At 38.5% G+C, this 23,747-nt stretch overlaps 1 protein-coding gene across 16 annotated transcripts in view; it reads left to right on the plus strand.

Moving 5' to 3' along the window:
- Nucleotides 1-23,747, plus strand: part of TENM3 (teneurin transmembrane protein 3) — a 1,604,633-nt gene that overhangs the window by 1,273,447 nt on the left and 307,439 nt on the right. For 9 of the 16 annotated variants that reach the window (XM_060778662.2, XM_060778660.2, XM_060778663.2 and 6 more), the window contains one exon: nt 10,080-10,172. The exons of the other annotated variants lie outside the window; for them this stretch is intronic. In XM_060778662.2, the coding sequence (XP_060634645.1) occupies nt 10,080-10,172 (93 nt within the window). The remainder of the gene's footprint in view (nt 1-10,079; nt 10,173-23,747) is intronic. 16 annotated transcript variants of the gene reach the window in all.

Here is a 23,747-nt window from a genome sequence, read left to right on the forward strand (position 1 = left end):
TTCAGCTAGGGCTATATATTGAGAATATCCCCCATGTATATAACTCATAGTTGATGAGACATATTTATTTTACCAAATTCCTTGAAAAGCAGGATCAAATAATTCCTCCATTATGAATGCTCTCTGGGGAGATTTACAACAGGAGAGCTCAAGTCAGTGGTTCCATTAATCTTTGGGGGGTTTTTTTATAGAGAAAACACTACTATGTTGCTTCCCTTATATGCTTTTTAAACTCTTCATTATGTGTCAATTTCTTATGCACCACCCTGAGGAGATGCTTTTTTAATATCATTTTTGTTGTAATTTCCTTGTTTCATTTGGTGTCATAAACAACCCCAGCACAACCCCAGTTCACATGTAAACAGTTTGGGCCCAACCTACATTTATATATATAATTTATAATTTATATACCGCTCTACCTCCCCTAGGGAACTCTGTAAGCAAAACATAAGCATAGAATTATCAAAACAACGCATATACATTAAAAACTGATTTTACCCTATTATTTCATGCAAAATTACTTTTTTGGCCAGGATTTCAGAAAGGGCCTAGGCAAATTAAGAGGGCCGGATCGAAGATAGTGAAAAGCAAGACATGGGGGGGGGGGGCAGAGGAATGGATAAAGTGCAATAACCAGTCCCAACAATAGCAATAGTGGGGCCTGGGGCTGTTCAATTCCAGGGCCTATTGGAATGGGGTGGGGGGGTGCAAGGCCAGATTCTAACAGTGGCCAGGGCTGGAGCTAGTACTAGTCGTTCCCAAAACCCTGGTGAAACCACAAAGTCTTCAAGCTCATACGAAAAGAGGAGAGGGATGGAGTCTGTCTTATTTCCCTTGGAAGGGGGTTCCAGAGGCGGGGGGGCACTACCGAGGAGGCCCTCTCTCTTGTCCCCACCAACTGTGCTTGTGTTGGTGATGGGAGCAAGGGATGGGCCTCTATGCTAGATCTTAGAATTTGCACTGGTTCATAGAAGGTGATGCAGCTTATCTGCAACCAATGAAGCTATTTCAATAGGAGCGTTGTATGCCCGTGTACCAATTGAAATTTCCAGGCCATCTTCAAGGGCAGCCCCACATAGAGCGCATTGCAGTAGTCCAGTCTGGATGTATCCAAGGCGTGGACCGCCCTGGTCAAGTCAGACTTCATGAGGTATGGTCGCAGCTGGCACACAAGTTTAAGTTGTGTAGACCCTCCCAGTCACCGCCGACACCTGGGCATCAAGCAACAGCATTGAATCTAGGAGGACCTCCAAGCTACTTGAGGGACCACATCTCCTATTAGCCCACATGAGCCCTGAGATCATCAGGAGAAGCCCTTCTGGTCCCACCAATGTCACAAGTACGATTGGTGGGGACCAGAGAGAGGGCCTTTTCAGTAGTGGCCCTGCGGCTCTGGAACTCCCTCCCCAAAGAAGCGTGTTTGGCCTTTCACTCCCAGGTTAAGACCTTTTTATGGAAGCAGTCTTCCCGATAACCCACAAGAAGCAGCCTATTTCGATCAGGCATGGCCTACATGGCCAAATATTTGGAACTCGAGACTTTTAATATGATGTTTTAGGATAACCTCAGTGGCCTGAGGCAAAGGGATTTTAATGATGATGGTAAACATTACTTTTAAGCTTATTTATATAATTTATGTAATGTAGTTATGCAGTGTGTTGATTTTGTTTATATGCTTGGGTTGAGGGGATGTTGTGTTTGTGTATCATGTAGTTTCACTATTTACCATTTGAGTCCCACCCGTGGGAGAAAAGCAGGATAAAAATAAATTAATAATAATAATAATAATAATAATAATAACGTACAAATAAATTATACTGGTCCCATTACAGATCCTAAAGGGAAAACCCGTGGTTGAAGGAGGATTAACCAGATATTTTCATTCCTTTTCTTTCACCTGTTGCCAGTCTATGAGAGAATATACACTCTTGATTCACAACTGCTAGATTTGCTCACGAGTCTTTGGTGATGGATTTTGTTTAAAGTGTGAGTATAAAATGTCATCACTTTTGTCCTTATACTTGGTGGTCTGAAAGAACTCTAAAAAGTTAGTAAGAGAAGACTTACCTTTGCAAAAGACCTGTTGATGGACCTTGATCAAGTCCTTGTAAATGTTCCATTGCTTTGTGTTTCCCGCCATCAGACTTGCTTTTTGCCGTCACCTGTTGAGGCTGTTCTTTGATCGAAAAAGAGTTTCAGTATGAGGAATCTTCAGAATTTAAATCCATTTTCTCTGGCCTTCACTATTCAGTAGCTGCTTTTAGAAGAGGCATTTTCGAAAAGTAACCATTCAAGTGATATGTTAGTTCAGTTTCTTTTCTTGTAGAGTGCATACTATCCTTCTAGCTCAGAATATTTATTTAATTCACTTTTCTCACTGGGGTCCCATTTTGACAGGCATTCTCTCACAGATGAATAGGCCTCATTTTTCAGGCGTCCTGTAAATCACAGAAATGTTCAACATTTGGCTTCATAAGCTCTTATACAGAATTGTTTTTGAAAGACAAAAATATGTGGAATTTCGTTCTCTGCATGATTTGTGTACCTCACTAGTGTGCCATTGATGTTGAAAAACAAAGCACTGAAAGTCTAAGACTTGACTTTTGATAAATACAAATGCAAAGCAATGCTCACCTGGCAGCCTACCTACCAATAACAGGCAGCTTCCTATTATGGAAGAAACTATTAGACTACTCAGATTTTGGTTCCACTGGACACTGAATAGATTATTGTTTTACTGTATTAAAACTTGGGAATTGTTTTGCTTTTCGTGGATTAAAGATAAGCAAGGGCTTCTGAACTTTAATGAAGGGAAAGACAATTTTCTACTTTCCTGCAATCACAAAATATTCTACTTTTAGCAGCAGTTTAAATATCTACATGTTTTAACTGTAGACAATCAATGAAGATGTGATTGTAATGGGAGTAAGTGTGCTGCTCCTTAGGACTGCTTTTTATATTGTAAAAAGGAAGATCCATAAATAAAGTGGTCATCTTCAATCTTTGGAACCGACACTTGTACTGCATATATGGAATTTAACAGAACAGGTGAAACTTTGTAATCTAGAGCTCTCAGTATGAATAGTTATTATTAATGTGCTCCTGGTGGAACTATAATAGAATAGCAGGAGCCAACAATAATAAAATAGAGTGAATAGGTGTAGACTTTCCTTACTACATTGTTTGGATTTATAGCAGGTTCATGCAGCTGCAAAATAAAGAGGCACTGAGCACAAATCAAGGGTTTTTTTTCTATTTGAGTAAAAAATCTGAGTACTACTTCATCTCTGTCACATCAAATGAAATAGGCAGAGAGAGAAAGCGAGAAAGCCCAACTGGTAGTTCCCAATCTCAAGTCCATTACTCCTAACTTCAGTTGTCCTAGCATTTAATATTGTTTGTCAGCAAGGGAGAATGGAGGAAGAGAATGCTGAAAATGTTTGCTCAACATCTGTATTAGGCTTGTGCACTGATTCAGAGTGGTTGTTTCCCTTCGGCCAGTCCAGTTTGGCCGGATGGCTATAACAGTATGGGCTCAGCTGTCACATTTTTTGTCCGTTATGGGACCACATAGCGGCTGATCATGGCACCTCTTCCCCTATTTGGCACCACACAGTGCAAAGAGGCTGCCACGTGCTGTTTGCACAGGGTTTCCCTTTGAGCCCTGCCTGTTGGGCTAATCAGAATAGAAGAACGCAGTGACGTGTCTTATGTAAGCTGTGTCTAAGGAAAGGGTCCCAGGAAGGATGCTTCCTTAGCCCAGTTCTTCAAATCCAGACTCCCTTCAAAGAAAAATAGGAAAGGATCCCAGGGAGGATGCTTCCTTAACCCCATTCTTCAAACCCAGACTCCCTTGAAAGAAAGATAGGAAAGAGTCCCAGGAAGGATGCTTCCTTAGCCCAGTTGTCAAACCCAGATTCCCTTGAAAGAAATATAGGAAAGGATCCCAGGGAGGATGCTTCCTTAGCCCCATTCTTCAAACCAAGACTCTCTTGAAATTTAGAAAGGAAAGGATCCCAGGAAAGGAAATGGGAGCCTCGTAAGTTCCCCATTCCTGCCAATGGGCTAGATCTTCCCGGATCTTTCTGGTGTAGATCAGAAACGGTTATTCGGCAACCCATCCATTTTCAGGAGGCGCGTGAAAACGGATTCGTGGATCTCCTGGAATTCAGCCAGCAAAAATGGATCGAGGTTCAGCCAAAATGCACAAGCCAAATCTGTATTCACGAAATAACTCAGAGTTTGCCTTTCAGCATAATATAGCAGCCAATTATGTATTATAAGAATATTCCATATTTTTCCAATGTTTTTATTGGAGCAAAAAGCCCTTAAAAAAGGAATCAAGTAAGGAACTAAATTGTCACTGTGAAATCACCATGCAAAGGTTTAGCACAGATATGATTTAGTTAAGCAACCAATGTAGCTTTATTAAATAAAAGCCTAGGCAAATCCTAATATATTTTACAGAAGAATCCAGACATAAAGGATATCATAATTAATTACATTCTAACACAAAGTGACAAAATTGGATGACGTGATTGAGTGCAAATCCACCAGAGGAACTAAACTACCTACAAACAGTTTTTCTGATTGATAAATCAGGTTGTGTCTGAAATCATCAAATGAAACCTGAGATCTTTGTTCATTAACAATCCATTCTTCCCTGTCCATATAGCCTTTGCTATTTTTGATCTGGCTTTTTGTATTAAAACAATTTAAATATAAATGTACACAAATCACATAGTTTGAAACAGTAAGGGATTTCTCAACAGAAGACAATACAGTTTAAGCTGCCCAACACTTGAGGCAATAAGATGTAACCTGAATCAGTAAATGCTGTGTACATAACAATAGGCATTACAGCTGCCAGTGTAATAGTATGGTGCAGAAGTGCAAATTGCATATATGCAATACAAGTTGCTTAGCTGTGATGATTCCTCCAGATATCACATACAAAGAATATGCAAAATACAGTTTAAAAATAGAGTACTAGAAATAATATCGAAATATGATTGTACACCTGTAAAAACAATGCATAGCTACCAAGAGGAAAGCTAAATTTGAACATGTGTCTAGAGAGAAAAAAGGGGGGAAAGGTTCATGTCAACGTAACATACTTTGATGAGACGTTGTCTAAGTTAGATCAATATCTTATTTCTGTTGTGCCAATTTGGCCACATAGTCAATGCAGTCACCTTTAAAGTCATGTTGATGCCATGAGCTATGAGATCTATACTTAACCTCTGCCCTACTTCTGTGGTGACATTTACCAGATGTTGGACACTTAAGTTAAAGCTACTATTTTTACTACAAACATCTGCAGCTAGAGATTACTTCTGAAGTTTAGTTTTAGTAACATTATAGTTCTCCTTTCATCCAACTCTTGCGGCATGTCTTTGTTTATGTTTCTCAATATCCCAGATATTTCTTCATATTTATTATGTGCTCCTGTTTTCTATAGCAATTTCAAATTGGGACCATCTTTTTGAAACACCCTGTACTTTCAATAACGTATTTATATAAGTGTAGGCTATCACACCTTCCCCCTCCTCGTATTCCTTTCTCAGTCAAACACACAAATCCAGCCATTTGGGAGCTAGGCACGCAGAAAGAGATGGACCCCAGACTGCATGAGACAGAGTATTGCCAGCCTTCACACAAACTCTTATTTAATTTTCCTCATCTGTAAATAGAGACTGCGTTATAGTTCAGCTGGCCAGTTAATCCCTCTTGATCATTACCTTGATGGTGCCTTCAAATGACAATGAGCCCCTCTACCAGTTATTGGGTTGGCTATACTTCCTGGGTGAGGGTGAAGACTCAAGCTAGACAGAGCCTCTGCTTCTTGCTCTATGCTCCCAAGAAAGAAGGAGTGTGATAGGAGCTTATCTTTTGTTCTGAAAGACAAAGGCCCCTTCCATACAGCTGTATAAAATCCACATTGAATCAGATTATCTGAACAGATAATCCAGCTCAAAGCAGATATTGTGGATTATCTGCCTTGATATTCTGGGTTATGTGGTTGTGTGGAAGAGCCCAAAGTTGCCAATACTAGCAAAAGTGTGCCTAGCACTTTAGCACAAATTTCTAGAGCAATGATCCCCCAGGTGTTTGGTTCTCCATGTGTTGGGGACTTCAACACCTATAAGCCCTACCCAGCATGGGCAACAGTCAGGAGTTCTGGAAGCTGAAGTACAAAACACTTGGAGGGCCAAAGGTTGGCAATTATAATTCTATAGCATCGGCAATTAAAGTGGTGGCCTCTGGACTGATGCCGGTTCCCAAGCAATTGGTTGCTGATCCCTGGGTAGGTTTTGAGGAATGAAAGAAACAGTGGTACCCAATGGGCACAAATTTTGTGCTGGTCTCAAGTGTTACAGTAAGTCGTAGCAGGATCAAGTGTGTTAAAGAAAAACCATATGATGTTAATTATTATGTGCAGCTGGTAATGTAGGTCAGCTAGTATGTTTGGGCGACACCTGGTGGGGTATAACTGTATGGATTTTAGAATACAGTTTGGAGAAGCAATACGCTACTCTGAGGAGGAAAAGCAATATGCTACTCTGAGGAAGAGAAGCAATATGCTGTAATGATGCTATTCTCTAACAGCGATGCTCTTTGCTATGGTGGAATAGCTATTTACTCAAGGTTTATATTTTGCTCTCTCATTTGAATGAAGATGAAGAAGCCTTATTCTGTATTACTTACAAGGACTATGTAAGTGTATTGAACTGTTTGATTTTGTATGCAACACTGCAAGTTTATGCCCCTGCTAATAAGAGTAAAGTTTTTTTCTGTTCTTTTCCTCTTGCCTGTGTGTCTTTTGAATGGGACTTGGCTAAAACACGCTCTGCACACCCGCACGTTGCCGGTGGTGGGAAGATAATTGCTAGTCCCGATATTAAGCAGTCTGAGAAGCACTGGTCTAGTTAGATTAAAAAGAAGAAGCAAGTGGAGACACCATGAACAGTGCAAAATAGAAACACATTTGGGTAGGGGAAGAAGGGGAAGGGCAAAAAGGACTGGATGCACCAAAATTTAGCATCACATATCAAAGCAAGATGCCCCCGAATGAAAAAAAAATGTGTTTCCATTTTAATAAGGTTTTTTAAAAAATAAACCAGGGATGTATTTGAGGTGACAGTTCACATTGTTCAGTGCTCAGTGATCCAACACTCTCTTGAGAAATTGGTGGCCTATTTGCTGGTTGCTCCTAGTCCAAATCTAGGAGTGTTTTTATACATTTCAGAACTAGTTGTGTATCTATATTTCAAAATTTAGTCGCTGTTCCTCTGAGACTTATCTAAACTATTATTCTAATGAGTGATATGCTATTTGGATATAGCAGAACAATTGTAAATGTATTATTTCATATTTATATATTTACTAAGATACATTTGGATATGGAATTCACTCATTTCTGGGCTCAGAAATAGTTCCTTGATTTCTTAGTACTAGGTCTGAATGAAAGTAATAGCCTGAAGAGAATATGAGGATACATTTGGACCCGGGGGGGGGGGGTATGAAATCCCCTGAATGGACTACCTATTTTCAAGGATGCTTTTCTCCCCCTTGTATTCATGTGCAGACAAAATGTTCATTATTATATTATTGGGTGGAAAGGATATTTTGTCTGGTGGCTTAGGCAGTGTGGTAATGGTTTTGTTTTCTGTTGCTGAAAAAGAGGGTACTGACACTGCAGTGGGTGAATTTCATGTCTAAAATAGGAGTGTGACTTTGCAGTCTGCCATCAAGGCTCCAAAGTGAGCAGTTTAGTTTCCGTTCGCTTCAGCTTAGAAGTGACTGCGTGTCCTACAGGTTGACTGAGAAGAAAGTGTGATGCATCATCAACACTTTACACATTCCTCAATTTGTAAAATACTTTTTCACTAGAGCAGCAGGCATCTTATTCATTTTATTTAAATAAGCACGTATATTCTGAATATGTCCTTTGAAGCATTTAGAACTTTCCAAAAGAAGATATTAAGAATAAGTTACAGTGCAAGCAAAATGGTGTGTGTTCATTGCTAGAATCCAGAGACAGGAAACCCTGTAGCTCTGTGAATCCAGAAAGGAAGAAAGGCGCAAAACCAAGCACTAAAGTTAGTAAGAAATAAGGACTGATGTATTGTCTGAAGATAAGGACCCTAAAGAAGCTGAAGAGGAGAGTTTCCCATTTCCAACCTTTTAAGAGGGCAATGTATCCTGTCAGTCAGAATCTTCTATGTGCCTTCTGTTTTAACTTTGTCAGGTCTTTGTCAGAAGTGAACTTATATTGGGTTGTTGTAGGTTTTTTTGGTCTATATGGCCATGTTCTAGAGAAATTCTCTCCTGACATTTCGCTGCATCTATCGCAAGGGACATCTAATCACCCTTCAAGAAGAGTTTGCTCCAGGCACAGTCAGCCCATTGTATGCTAATCAAGGTGTGGTCAGTTGAAATATTCACACCTAGCCCAACTTAAAAAAGCCCTTTGTCTCACCCTGGTCATTCCACAGATATATAAACCCCCTTTTTTCCCAGTTCCAGCAGACCTCACCTCTGAGGATGCTTGCCATAGATGCAGGCGAAACGTCAGGAGAAATGCCTCTAGAACATGGCCATATAGCCCGAAAAAACCCACAAGAACTGAATCAACATTACAATATAAAACATAAATAAAAACCATTAAAGCATATAATCATCAGTGTCATCTTGTTAAAAATGTTACCCAGTAACATCGTCTGGCCACTCCATGTTCATCATTAATCATATCCAAAAAGCAGCAGTCAGTATATAAACAATAATATACAAAAGCAGTCAGGGCCCTTCCAGACAGGCCACTATCCCAGGAGCATCTGCTTTTTAAAAACATGGATGTTCCCGGGGGCCCATCTACACACACCGCAGAAAACGCGCACATCCTGGGGTAGGTGTCCAGATGTTCTTCTGGGACTTCCCGGGATAACACCCAAACACTCTACCTCCCTCCCCAAAGGCCCCAAAAAGCCCCCCAAAAAACAAAAGCACCGACCTGACCTCCACCGGAAAGCCACCACAACTCACCCGGCACGCAGAAATGACACATCAGGAGAAAAGGGGGGCAGGTTCGATTTTCCTCCTCCTTCCCTACCCCTTCTCCCCGTGCGTCACCTCCACGCACCAGTACAGCCACCGCAGCCCCCCCCCCCCATGTCTTATAGTATCATGTTTATGTTTTATAATGGCTACTCTGCATGTTCTGTGTTGGTAATTGAATGCTTTACCTATGTGGAAACCGCCCTGAGGCCCCTAGGGGAGATAGAGTGGTATACAAATGAAGGTTATATTTATTTATTTATTTATTTATTTATTTATTTATTGTTGTGGAAACAAGAGTTGATGATAAAGCTTCAGTGGAGATACCCTTTCTCCATGATAACTCTTTCAGGAAGGAATTTCACTTCTAAGAGGTAGATTTCTCTCACTTTCTGTTGTCTCACACTCATTCTTAACTGAGTTGGAGGTTTGTAACTCGGGGACTGCCTGTATTTATTGACAGGAAACACAGTGCGGATACTTCTGCTGAATCCCCACAACTTTTTTCTTTTCATTGTCTTACTGACAAATTGTAACTAGCTGAAGAGAAATGCATTTATATATCAGTAAGAACTTACTTTAAAAGACTTTTTAAAGGAATGGAGTTAATTGTGAGCCTTTTTCTGGAATGCTGTTCTAATTTCCCTCCCTTAAAGGATGTGGGAATAGATTCACAATGAATAAAATATTATACATCTGTTTTGGAATATCTTTTACTGCTGTAACTTATACTTTGCTTCAGGCATATTGCATTTTAGCAGCTCTCTATTTCTTAATACTAAACAATATGCTGTGTTTTAAACAAAGTTGCATTGCTGCTTAAATTTTGTTAGAAACCAAATCTAGTGGGTTGGCCTAAGCTATAAAATGAATGAGACATGGAAGATTATGGTTATGATTTTTATCTTTTTGCCATGGTATGTTGAGGCACTGTTACTTTTTGCCGCTTTTAAAATGATTTCAGTTTCCAAGAAGGTTCAGTCCCTCTAAATGCAATTTTGATGTTATGGTTTTCTCAACAGGCACTACTGCTCAGACCACCCTATGTTGGAATGCTTCATATCATGATGAGGATCTGATCCTGATTGGAGATACTGAATCCCAGCAAAATACAAGTAAATAAGAGTAAAGATAATGATATATTAAATATAATAACAGTGAAATGCTGCTGCACAAGTTTACACAGTTCAGTAAACTCGTTACCTTGATGGCAAATATAAGATTCTGCACAGAAACATTCATTTTTTGTAATTCTTGTCAGGAAGGCGGGCGATAGAAAGACAATGGTTTTATGTTGGAAGGTACAGTGGTAGGTGATGCTAAGCAATCCAAAATTATACTACATCCTTCTGGTAAATATCTTTGAATTGTAACATCACCAAGTGAACGTAAGTTGATCACTTGACATTGAGTTCCAAAATTTCTATTGATTTTTTTAAAAAAAACATTGTTAAATATTTCTTAGGAGAGGGTGAAATGTACAGCTCATGAAATTACTGTAATGTATAAAGGAAAGGGGGAGTGAAGGAATCATGCAACACCTTTGAGATGAATTTATTTTAATGTGAGCTTTAGATATCAATTCATTTCTTCCTGAGCCTTTAGATGCAGTCTAATGTAATATTGTTACCATAGCTGGCTTCTTCTAAAATGTTGCCTAGCTTCACAAAACTAAGCATTTACATCAAATATTTCACACTATGTATTCACTACTACCCTTTTTTGTGATTCATACTGAAGCTGTATGCCTTTGAGCAGAAAAGGCATCTTCAGTAGCTATTGCATACTGCTGACTCCCGGTGGCCTGAAGCAGAGGAGATATCCCGCATCCTGCACTTCGGGATTGAGTTTCCTTCACCCCATGTTCAGAGCAGGGATTGCAGGTGCTATATATTCTATACTCTGAAATGCACTGTTTGGAGAAGTAGACAGTTTTTGTTCCAACCATTCTGCTCAGGTCTGTGTTCCCAAGTCTCCATTTGATTTCAGGGAAAGCTCGATGAACAGTGGAACTCCTGCTTGTTCTGAATTGATTGGGAACGTCTTGTAAGAAAAGAGTTGTTACTACACCCTGCAAGACATCAGTGTTTTTAGAATAGAACTTCTTAAACTTTTCCACTCGCAACTTTCTTCAGCGTGAAAAAAAATAACTCATGTGATCCAATTATGTTAAATAAATATAAAAATCAGACATTTACTGATACCAAACTAGCATTTGCAAGGCTTGCTAAACAGACTGATTTTAAATGAAGTATAGCTGTTAGTTTTATTAGGGGAGGGTCAATTTTGATGTTTTATACTGTTTTTTTAATCAATGGCATTGAATTGTTGCCAACCATAAACCCCTCTGAGTCCACTTTGAGGTTGAGAAGGGCGGTATACAAATACTGCAAATAAATAATAATAATAATAATAATAATAATAATAAGCATCTTCTGCAGAGTCCACTGTAAATACTGCACAGCAGATTTGTGTAAATATCTAAAACAGCCACTTGCCAAAATTTTCAGGACCCCAGTATTGAGCAAAGAGGGCCCCATTTGGAGTCGCGACCCACAGTTTAAGAAGTAGTAGTTTAGGAAAATGTCTTGATGCATTTTGTGCTTGCTAGTTCTTGCTTGGGCTGTCATATTTTCTTGTGAAAAAAGAGATACAAGTGAAAACAGCATGTAAGATTTAGGATCTAGATTTTAAAATGTGAAAGAATTGAGTGTGTTCAGGCGATTGCAAAGACAGGAATGGAAAGTAAATGATTTAAAGCTGCCAATATTGAACTCTGCTCCTTCTATTGAGGAGCAGGGGGAAAAGATCACAGATATCGAAACTCAGCTATACATGAATTCCCATGAATCTTCCAGCATAAGGGAGATGGTTGCTACCTTTTGACTGCCAAGGTGATGTCTCATTGTAAAGTTAGCCTTTACAAACTTTCATTGTAAATTGATTGCCAAAGGTTGATTTAGGTTAATTTCTGTAAGTGCCTTCACTATGCACTTGCCCCCATAGGCCATGGATATAGCTTAGTATGGATTTACTAAAAGCTGCTGCTGACACAATCGCTTTTAAAAAAATCATGATAAATATTTTTCTGTAAAAGCGTAGGTGCTGCATATGATGACTTTACTTTGATAAATAATCTGTTTCAACACATTGAGGTCTCAGAATTCATTTCAACAACAGTTTTTTCTTAAAATTCCATTCTTAATTTCTTGAGCCAATTGTTGGGGAACAAGTGGGCGTGTTATATAACAAACATATATTATTCTTCCTTCTTTGTAGAAAGCATTGATTTTTGTAACTTGGAAAGTTTCCATTGTATTTCTCAACTTGTCCAACCAGAGTCTGCAAAAAAGGGTGCAGCCACAGAATATAGTAAAAATATATACTTTGAACGTTTTGATTTTTCCCCCACACTGGTTATTGCTTCTTATCAGAAACAATAGTGATCCACTATGTTACAGGGCCCCTTGGTGGTGCAGTGGGTTAAGCCACTGAGCTGCTGAACTTGCTGACTGAAAGGTTGGTGTTTCAAATCTGGGGAGCGAGATTACCTACCACTGTTAGGCCCAGCTTCTGCCAACCTAGCAGTTCGAAAACATGCAAATGTGAGTAGATCAAGAGATATCGCTTCAGCGGGAAGGTCAGTCTTCACACCTAGGAAATATCTACAGAAAACGCTGGCTCTTCAACTTATAAATGGAGGTGAGCCCCCAGAGTTGGACACGATTAGACTTAATGTCAGGGGAAACCTTTACCTGTACCTTCTTATGTTACAGATATGTTTATGAAAATAATAGATCTTGATTGGAAACAAATAGTTAACTCTACATAGCTTCAGATGTTTATTATGATATGATACACAGCTAATTACTAAGGAGATCAGTCTTATTAGAAAAGCACAGAATTAACTCTGGATAGGAATAACAATTTCTGCTCAAAGTCTATCATTTAAGCATAGGACCAAATCTATTGATTCTAAATCTTTATTTTTAAACCTGAAATAAATTAATAACATGTGTCATCTTTTAATGATATGAATAAAAATTGATTTTTGTCATTGTGTAGATATCAGATTATCCCAATGAAACAGATTTTAAAAGGACATTTTTTGAGAATTTTATATTGTTTGAACATCTATATTGCAATTTATTATTATGTATATTATACTTCTAATCTTAAATGAGTTTATGATTTTTTAACTGGATTATTTTTATATTGTGATATTTTCTGTGTGTCGTTTGTCGTACTATTTCAGGGTAAGGGGATGAGTAAAATTTTGATTACGAGTTGTTATTGTATACAATTGACCCTCCATATCTACTAATTTTATATCCATGGATTGCACCATCTGCAGCTTGAAAATACCCCTCCCCCCCAAAAAAATCTGAAAAATTAAATCTTGATTTTTCTATTTTAGGCAAAGGACACTATTTTACTACACTATTTTATATAATGCAACTTGAGCATCCACAGATTTTATTATCCTTGGGATTCCAAGGGCACACTGTATTTGTGTTTTGCTTCCTTTTTCTGCAAAGTTGTAAAATACCAAAATAGTATTTATTTATTTATTTTGTTTTATACTCCCCCCCCCCCTTCCTCATTTCGGGACTTGGCAGCAATTTGATGCCGTTCAAACCTGGAACAATACAAACTCAAAATGCATATAAATCAAACACACAGAAATTTTAACACCTCATTCCAGTGTGCTTTCCCTGAATAAAGGAAATAACGCCTGATCTGACCAATTTCCTTCTATATGTCCTCTGACGCACTTTATCTGTTGGATTGATCTCCCTAATCATTCTCTAAAACCACCATGTCTAGACATACCCTACTCTGTACACGCCCAGTGTTTTAAAATTTTAATCTATTACATCTGGCCCTGCCATAGTGTTTTAAATCTCTTGTGTGTTATTTCTTATATATTTAGTTATATTATTCATATTGTTTTATTTGCTTGCTTGCATTGTTGATGTACTGTTGTTTTTGTATTTGACGGGCTGCTCCAAGTCCCTTTGGGGAGATGATGGCGGGGTATAAATAAAGTTTCATTATTATTATTATTATTATTATTATTATCATCATCACTATAATTATTAAACAACAGTACATGATAAAAACAGTATTAAAAACCAGCTATATTAAGAACCAGCTCCATCTCGTTGCCAAAGTTGGAATCCATTACCATTTGACATGATTACTCATTATTTTCCCCAAAAGCTTCCTTCCAGAGAAATTTTTTTATTTGCTTTCTGAAGGAAACCATAGAGGGAACCGTTCTGATGTCCTAAGGGAGGGAATTCCAGAGCCAAGGAGCCACCATCGAGAAGGCTCTCTCTCTCATTCCCACCGGCTGAACTTGAGATGGGAGTGAGACCCGAGAGTAGGGCCTTCCCTTTTAATATTTCCTTTGCCTTACAAAATGGAAATATTAAATATTTACAAGGTGCTAAAATCAACTCTGCTTGCATTGCAAAGTATTCATCCCATCAAATTTGGATGAGATTTGGTTTATGTCTTTGCTATATCTCTTCCACAGCTGTGGCTCAGAAAAGGAAGCCCAAGAGCTCACCAGAAATGGCTCATGAGAAGTGTGAAGGAAGCTATTTGGGATTGGGTTTTTTAAAATAATTTTTCCTTCAGAAATTAGATGTTTTGCTCAAAAGAGACAAACTCAAAAGACCAAAAATACAGGGAAATAGTGGGCATACGAAATAGTATAACTTTTTCCCAAAGGATTTTTGCTACCAGCATTTACACCAGCAACAATTACTCTATTTGCTCGAATCTAATGCTCATCTTTTTGGCTACATTACCTTTGTCCATTTTAAAATTCACTGAGCATCAGAGCCACTATGCTTCTGGAAATCAATTGTTGGAGAGGACCAGAGGTTTGCCTTTCCAAGAGCAACTGATTAACCATTATATACATAGAAAGTTGTTGAATAAGATAGGCCTTTGGTCTGAACCAACCTTAACTCATCTTATGTTCTTACGAAAGAGAAATATGAGTTTCAAAGCTCTGAATGCGCCATTGTTCACACACAGCAACTCTTTTTAGCTGCAGCATGACTAAACCTTTTCTTTTAAATCCCATGAGTACAAAACACATGAGTAATCTTTACAATTATCCTTTGAGATTGGTCAAGACATCACTAATTTTTGCAACGATTCAGGTGAGAAAGACCAGTTATTATTTCCGGTGTTGAATATGGTATAGTGGTTTGAGCATCAGATTGTAACTCTGGAGACTAAGCTTCAAATACTCTCTCAGCCTTATATATTTGTGTGTGTGTGTGTGTGTGTGTGTGTGTGTGTGTCAGGAACAACTTGAGAAACCACAAGTCACTTCTGGTGTGAGAGAATTGGCTGTCTGTAAGGACGTTGCCCAGGGGACGCCCAAATGTTTTACCATCCTGTTGGAGGCTTCTCTTACGTCCCCACATAAAAAGCTGGAGACGACAGACGGGAGCTCACCCCTCCCCCTGGATTTGAACCGCCAGCCTTTCAGTCAGCAGTTCAGCCGGGACAAGGGTTTAACCCATTGCACCTTTGGGGGATCCAAGATGAAGGCAAAGACAAGCCCCTTCTGAACAAATCTGCCAGGAAAGCACCATGATAGATTTGTCTTATGGTCAAAAGTGGCACGATGACATAGAACAATTGCATGTTGGAACAAAGAAATATAGTAGCTTGCTTAACCAAGGAATGAGTTTAATGGAAGCTAACCTTCAACGTAGAAGTTTCCTGGCTTATACCCTTACCCTCTTTTGTTTCCCATTCTAGGGGAATAGCAGGGAGGTGAAATATGGGAGTACACATTAGTGGTCTTAACACGAATGTGGAAGGTATAGTCTTTTCAAGTGGAAAAAACAGAAAAAGTATGCTTGCCCCTTTCATTCCCAGACTACATTGCATGTATAGAGAAAGCTCCCTTGAGCAAATGATTGTCCAGTTTATGAAAAGTAAGAGGAACTGTTGCAGAAGGAAACAGAACAAATATATCCATCCTCATTATCCCTCTTCATAGTCATGTAGACAATGGACTTCCTTTGTGCAATCTTCCTGGAGCATTTATTTATCTATCTATCTATTTATTATTTAGAACATTTATACCCCATCCTTCTTGATCTGCGAGGAGGGACTCGGGATGGCTTCCAACAGGCCAACACAATATAAAACACAGATAAATATAGCAAAAATACATAAAAATAACTATAAATGTGCTGGCACGGCTGTGCCAGGAGCTTCAACCCCCTTTTCTTTCTTTGCTTGTTTGCATGATTCCTTTAGGGCATGCATTTTGCAGTCTGGCAGCTTCCTCCAGGTTGCAATCATAGGGCCAATGACCCATCAATCATCGTTAAGTTCTTTAGTTCCACCCCTTTTTTTAGGTTAGGAGGGGAAAAGGGACCTTTAGCTCAGTTTGTACAGTGAAGCCTTTCTTACAGGACATGTTAATTTCTCCCACCTGTAGAAAGCTTCATTTCTCACAGCTTCTGGGGAAAACAGTCCTACAGCCTTTGCTGGGGAATACAATCTTGCAGCTCTTGCTGGGGGAATATAGTTCCACAGCTCTACAGCCAGCCTTCGCTGGAAAAGAGGGAAAAAACAGCCAGCCTTGCTGAACGGTAAAGGACTTCCTTCGTCTTGGAAAATCTATACAGAGACTTTGCCTGGTAAAGACCACTTGGGCTAGCCATAAAGTAAATTGGAACCGGAGTAGGGGCCCCACGCCAGCAAAGCCTAAAAAGCAGATTGCCCAGGGAGGGGTCAAAGGATTTCCCTTATAGAGGAAAGAAACAGTTCATGAAGTAAGTTGTCTGTCCATTGTGGGCAAGTTAAGAAAGCCACCGATTTTCTAGAGTTTTAGTGTTTAGTCTGTGTGTTGAAAATCTAAGAAGTATTTGATTGGTTTGTTGAAGATTTAAGCACCAATAAAGAACTTTGTTAAACTTTCTAAGCTTCCAAAGACTTTGTATAGGGAAATTCATAGGGCCTCTTAGCTGAGGCACCCCGGCATCCCGCTGGGCATATAGAGAGCACTCCTGTTAATAGACAATTGCCACAGGCCCAGCGTGTGACAGCACAATAAATATACATTAAAACATCATTCAAATCAGTCAAAGTTGCAATCAATAAAATATCATTTTCAATAAAACCAGTCTATTCTACAAATGCTTGTTCCCATAGTTTCTTCTGAAAATGCAAAGCATTTAAAGCTCTGAGCCATAGGGTTAGTGCAATATTTGGGGGAAATGGTTACACAAACTCAGAGCTCTCTGAACTCAGCACTTTTATTGCTCCCATGGTACTGTTTTCATGATGTTATGTTTTATTGTGATGTGTTTCTATTTGGTTTTGTTTTGTTTTTATTTCATTGCATTATGTTTTAACTCTGTGCTGTCTGGGCTTGTCCCTTTGTAAGCCATCCTGAGTCCCTTCGGGAAGATGAAGGCGAGGTATAATAATAAAGTTGTTGTTGTTGTTGTTGTTATTATTCAAATTCAATATAAAAACTACATAGAATGTTTCTTACTTTTACATGTTTACACATATATTATTTGTTCCTCTTTAATCTGATTATTTCTAATGACATCACAGCATTCATACACATACCAATACAGCTACAATTGTAGGGTGTTTGGAAATTGCAGCTACATTGAATCCTTCAAGTTATCATATGTTGTTATTGCTGCTGCTGTCACCTTAACTATTTACATACATGAATTTTCTAAAACCTCAGTACATTTTAAAGATAAATTAACTGTTTAACCAAAATAATTATGTGTACGTGTGTGCATGTGTGTGTGTATATATATCAAGCTTATTGTTTCACAAGTTATCTCTCTGGACAAGCCCAAACCAACTTTGATTAGATTGCCCAGATTCTTTGTTCGGAGAAAAGAATATCAAGGTGATTTGCCACTAGCTAATTCGGGCCTAGGCATGCCACAAATTCCTTTCAATTTCATATTTGCTCAGACTGTATCTGTCTCTTGAAGCTTACCTTGCTATTGACGAATAGACTTTTGAACAATTACAGTTGATTCAATAACATTTGTTCCTTTTATCTATTCAGTGTCATGCTTTTTGTCCAATCATAGTTATAGTACTTCAATGAGACTGCAGAACAACTGTAAGCACAACTGCCTCATCATTTGTATTCATTTTCCACTTTATTTAGACCTGGTTGCCAACAACAATAGACAGTTGGGAAGAATACCTGTCACCTCACCCTGGCCTCTCAAATCTGATATTTTTTGCTAGGAGAACTGCAAAATAGGGATGATAATTGTATGGCTCACACAACGTTGTTAGAGCTGTAAATCCCAGTAGCCTTAGCCAGATTAGCCAGTAATGAGGAATGTTGGCAGTTGCTGTTCAGCATCATCTGAAGGGCCACATAATACCTACCCCTGTTTTAGCAGAAATGGTTACTTACCTGAAGACAAGTATTTTCTGAATCTCTCGCCCCCACTCCAGCATCCATTTATATTTCTGCACCTCTCTTTCAATCTTGGAATTGCACAGTATTCAAGTCCATAGGTTAGTTAGGTTGTTCTGTTATACTAATGCAATATACCTACAGCCAAAATCCATCACAATTATGTGAAGTGCTGGTGTAGAAACAGTCCTCAATTCACATGCTTTTGGAAGGAAGAGGTTGGAGAACACATTAAAAATAAAAATGCATATTGATCTAGCCAGTAATATCGCACTCGTTTCCCACTTGAAAACACATCTAGATTGGAATAAGAAAAACACAGTCCTCTTGATATTGGACTGCAGCTCCCAGCACTCCTCACCACCTTTAAAAGTAAGGAACAGGGATATAGCACTACATCAAGTGCCTTCATCTGTGAACTGTATTATCTTCCTGGGATCGATAGTCACCTAGTTATCCCTTCAAACTGTAGACGGGCTATATTTTCAGTGAACATATGATCCTGACTACTTTTTAAATCTTTAAATTATACTTTTTGGTTCCACTTGTACAAGAGAGATTTTGTAATAATCCGGCCCAGCCCTGTGGGTGTCAATCTGAGGGTAGATCACTCTAAGTTGCTAGCATTCCCTAGCTATCTGCAGAATAAGCAGATAAAAAGGCCCCCACGTGACATAGTCGTGCCTGATCTAAATCAACAATCAGGATGCTTCCCACCCAAGGTCTGGGCCAAAAAGGTTAATCCTCAACCATAGGTTAGTAGGATCAGAAGGGACAGCATCTTAAGGAACAAAAGGGAAGAAAAGAGGACGAAGAAGCAGTAAAGCATGAAAAAGAGCTAAGTGCAAACAAAGGAAATCAACAGAACTGTAGGAAAAAAGCAGCAGCCACAGAAATTGAGCTTGGTTTAGAGTTGTTTACTCCATCTTAAGGAACTGTTTGGAGTAATCCATTCACTGAGCTACAAAGCTTTTCTTTTCACTGCATACCTACTTCCCTCATCTGACATAATCTTCTTCCCATCTTATGCTTGGGGTAGGGGGAAAAGGCTATTTAAGGTGTCTTGCACACCTGATTCCAGCAATAGAATTGGGAAAGAAGGAAGGGTGTGCTGTCAATAGTGCATGCAGAAGAAGGACTGAGGCCATTTGGAGTAAGACAAAATACTGTATTTCTGGTCTCAAAGAAGTGATACCCGCATGTTTGAGCTGTAGCCATAATTTCTAGTGAATTTGCTGAGGCTGGATTTTTGAAGTAATCTCTCTTCAGTAAGACTTTGACACCATACACTTAGATGATAACTCCGCCATGGCATGTCTCTATAGTGGTGGGATTGTGTGCTTCTGGAAAGTAATAGGTTCTACTGACACTAGCAGTACTGCTGGTAAAATCCCTCATATTAGACAAGGTTTGCTGAAGAGCCAGACTACATATGCCAAACATCTACTGGGTAACAACTGTTGTGTCCCGGGGGTGGGGGGGATAAAAGTGGCAGAGCATCTCTCAGAGATAACAGCAGTGGCACCACAACTAACATGTGCTAATCCTGTGCAGAAAGAGACATAGAAAACCTCTTTTCAATGTCTTTTATCACAAAAAACCATTATGATGAGACAATCTGAAATAAAACAAGAGTTATAGTCCCTGAAGATTAAAGACCCAGGTTAGATGGCATTTGCCTCAACTGCTGGAGTACATCAGAGGACAACTACAAGTGAAGCTGTGGCTAACAACATAATGAGTCAAGCTGAAAGAACTCTTGACATGGTCAAAAGTGAAAAGAAAGTTCAAAACTGCTCAACACATAGGAACATGTAATGCTAGAAGTATGAATAATGGGGGATTAGGCATAGTAAAACAAGAAATGGAATATATAAATATTGCAGTTCTTGGGATGTGTGAGCTAGACAGGAATGGGATGTTTGAGTCAGATAATTAAACAGTATTTTACTAAGGAAATGAAAATCCAAGAAGAAATGTATGGCATTTACTATAAGCAGAAATCTGAGAAATCAAAGGGAAATTTAAACCAAGAGTAGGGGTGCTCTATGTCCAACAAGAGAGTACATTAGATTTATTTATTTATTGTGTCAGAAGTGAATTGGGGGTACAGTTGCAATGTATTTAAAAACAAACAAAGTTCAAAACTTGGCATTATATTCAATGTCCTTTGTCCTTTGGCCACTTGGAGTGCCTCTGGTGTTGCTATAAGAAGGTCCTCCATTCAGCATGTGGCAGGGCTCAGACAGCATTGTAATAAGTGGTCTGTGGTTTGCTCTTCTCCACACTCACATGTCATGGACTCCAAATTGTAGCCCCATTTCTTAAGGTTGGCTCTGCTCTGTTCCAAATGGCTCATCCACCATTCATATTGTACTATAAAAACTATACTGTTATTAATTGAGCTCATTCAGGAGATAGTCCTGCATCCAGTGTAATAGTTCTATTTCATACTGGTTTAAGATTTGTTCATTGTGTAAACTTTATACAAAAATACAACTGATAAAAACAATGGAAACTAGTGTCTGCTGTTCAATATGATGATTTTAAATATTTTATTGGGAATTGTTTAAAAAGGTACTTCATTTATTCTTATTGGTCCACTGGCAAAATTAAGTAATGCTTACTTTTATTTTCACCAGCTGCTTATAAGTTCAGTTTTAAGTGTGGCTAAGATAAGTCATGTAAAACTTTTTGAGACAGTTGGGAACATGATATTTCTGACCAGCTGCAAAATTTGTAACCTCATAGAAGAAAAATGAAAAGAATAAAAGAAAAGGCGTGTTACTGTATTAGTATTTTTTCTTTTCATGCCTTTAAATTCCTATAAATCTTTAATAGACCTCTAAAGCTTTCTGAGTTGAGCAGTTCTTCATCATCCAGCTGTTTTCAGGTTGCTGTTAGTTCAATTTAAGATTTCTTTGATTCGATAGATTTTTTTCTGACTGTATTTATGAACTTTAAATCTAGAGTCTCATGCAATGTTTAATAAAATATGACTTAAATAGCTATAAAGCTATTATAATTTGGATAAATGAGTAGAACAATATTACACATAATATTTAGGTCATAGTGTTTGAATACCACTGTTAAACAATTTTCATGTTCTGTTTGTTCTCTCCCATTTAAATAGTATTAAGTAGCTTGCAGAATATATTGCTGTAAAAGTCTTGGTTCAGTTAAAATTGCCAGGTTTCCCTACTAGGAAAGAGACCATAAATATTAGGTATGAAGAACAATGCATGTGGTTCCAATGGAACATTTTTAAGTTTGGTATGATAAAGACAAGCTTATGCAGAACTGTTTCATGATTTCATTCATGCTGAGAAAAATAAGTACTTCAAACAAAGCTAATATTGACAGAAATCATTGAAAATTAATGGATAATAATTTTAATACACATAACTTGCAACGAACAGTATGATCAGTTGAGTTTCTTACTGATGAAGTTTGTGGGATGGAAATATGTGGGCTCCAAATATTGGGACACTGTTTCCATTAGATTAAGGAGGCATTTCCACTGTAGGGTTAATGTGCTGGCACATCTGTGCCAGGAGATTTGATTCTTTTTCTTGCACTGTTAGTTTGTTTGAATTCATCTGGGCCATGCATTTTGCAATTGGATAGGTTTCCCCAGGTTGCAATCATAGGGCCAACAGCCTATCAATCATCGTTAGAGCCTTTACACCTGCCCCTTTCCCCAGGTTTGGAGGGAAAGAGGGACTTTTAGTTCAGTCTCACAGCTTGGAGCCTAAGAGACAGGATGTGTGGGCTTCTCTCTCCAACCTGCAAAAAGGCTTCATTTCTCACAGCTTTGCTGGGGAAAAAGGAAACCCTCTACAGCTTTGCTGGGGGGGAAAGAAATACAGCCAGCTTTGCTGGGAAATACAGCCAGTTCGGAGATTTAAGCCTTAATAAAGAACTTTGATGAACCTATTTTGAGCCTCTACAGAACTTTGTGTTGGGAAACCTAAGGGACGCTTTAGCTGAGGCACCCCGGCATCCCATTGAGCATACAGAAAGCGTGTCCTGTAAACAGACACAAACACAGACCCAGCGCTCGACAGCACAGTTAATGACACCAGTTTAACTGCCATGACTAAAGGCTATGGAATCCTGGGGGCTGTAGTTTGTCAAGACACCAGCACTCTTTGGCAGGGAAAGCTAAAAACCTAGTAAAACTACAACTCCTATGATTCTATATCATTTATCCATAGTAGTCCCCCTTCTGGGGGAGAAGGGCGGGGAATAAATATAGGAAATAAATAAAAATAAATAATAGTTAAAGTTGTGTCGAACTGCATTAATTCTATGGTGTATATGCAACCCCTAATCAACAAGACCATGAGGGATGATTGCAGTCTTATGGACCAAACATTCCTCAACCACTTGGGGAACCCCAGTTGTCTACTATTTTATTGATTGAGGATTCATTTTTGAGGTTCACATTGAAAAGGACTGAGAGAAAATAGGAGTTACAGTTTAAAACAGTAGTTCTCAACCTGTGGGTCCCCAGGTGTTTTGTCCTACAACTCCCAGAAATCCCAGCCAGTTTACCAGCTGTTGAGATTTCTGGGAGTTGAAGGCCAAAACATCTGGGGACCCACAAGTTGAGAACCATTGTTTTAAGGAAAAGGAAGGATTCTCTTTCTCCCCCTTTTTTCTCTTCATAGTCACATGTACACGTGTGTATTTTGAATATGGCCATAAGGCCCTCCTTTTGTTAACTGATATTCAAAAAGTGGTTGATAGTGAAATAAAACTTACTTCACAATTCCATGCCATATACCAGCAGTTGCCAAATTTGCTTAACGTAAGAGCTACATATGACATACTTCCTTCCTTTTGGGGAAATAAAGTGGGGTTAAATACATATAATAATAATAATTCAGTTGTCTGGGGTCTGCAAAATATTAACAAATATTACAAATATTCACAAAGTACACACGTATGTAAGAAATGTTTTAAAAATCCTACACCAAGCATATTTAATATGGTAATAAAGTATAGGTATATCTATGAAAATATACAAATTTGCATTAACTTTTCTTGAGCTTGCCAAAAAGAAAAGTTGTACAAAACAGATAATTTAAATATTATTTTCCCACATAAAATAACCAATCAAAACATGGAGAAAAATGTGTAAACTAATTCAATTAGAGATATTTTAATCAGATATCACTTTTCAAAAATTATAGCCTTTTCATTCATATAGTTTTATGATACAAATTGATATTAC

Source organism: Anolis sagrei, chromosome 5 (assembly GCF_037176765.1).
Source record: "Anolis sagrei isolate rAnoSag1 chromosome 5, rAnoSag1.mat, whole genome shotgun sequence".
Lineage (NCBI taxonomy): Eukaryota > Metazoa > Chordata > Lepidosauria > Squamata > Dactyloidae > Anolis > Anolis sagrei.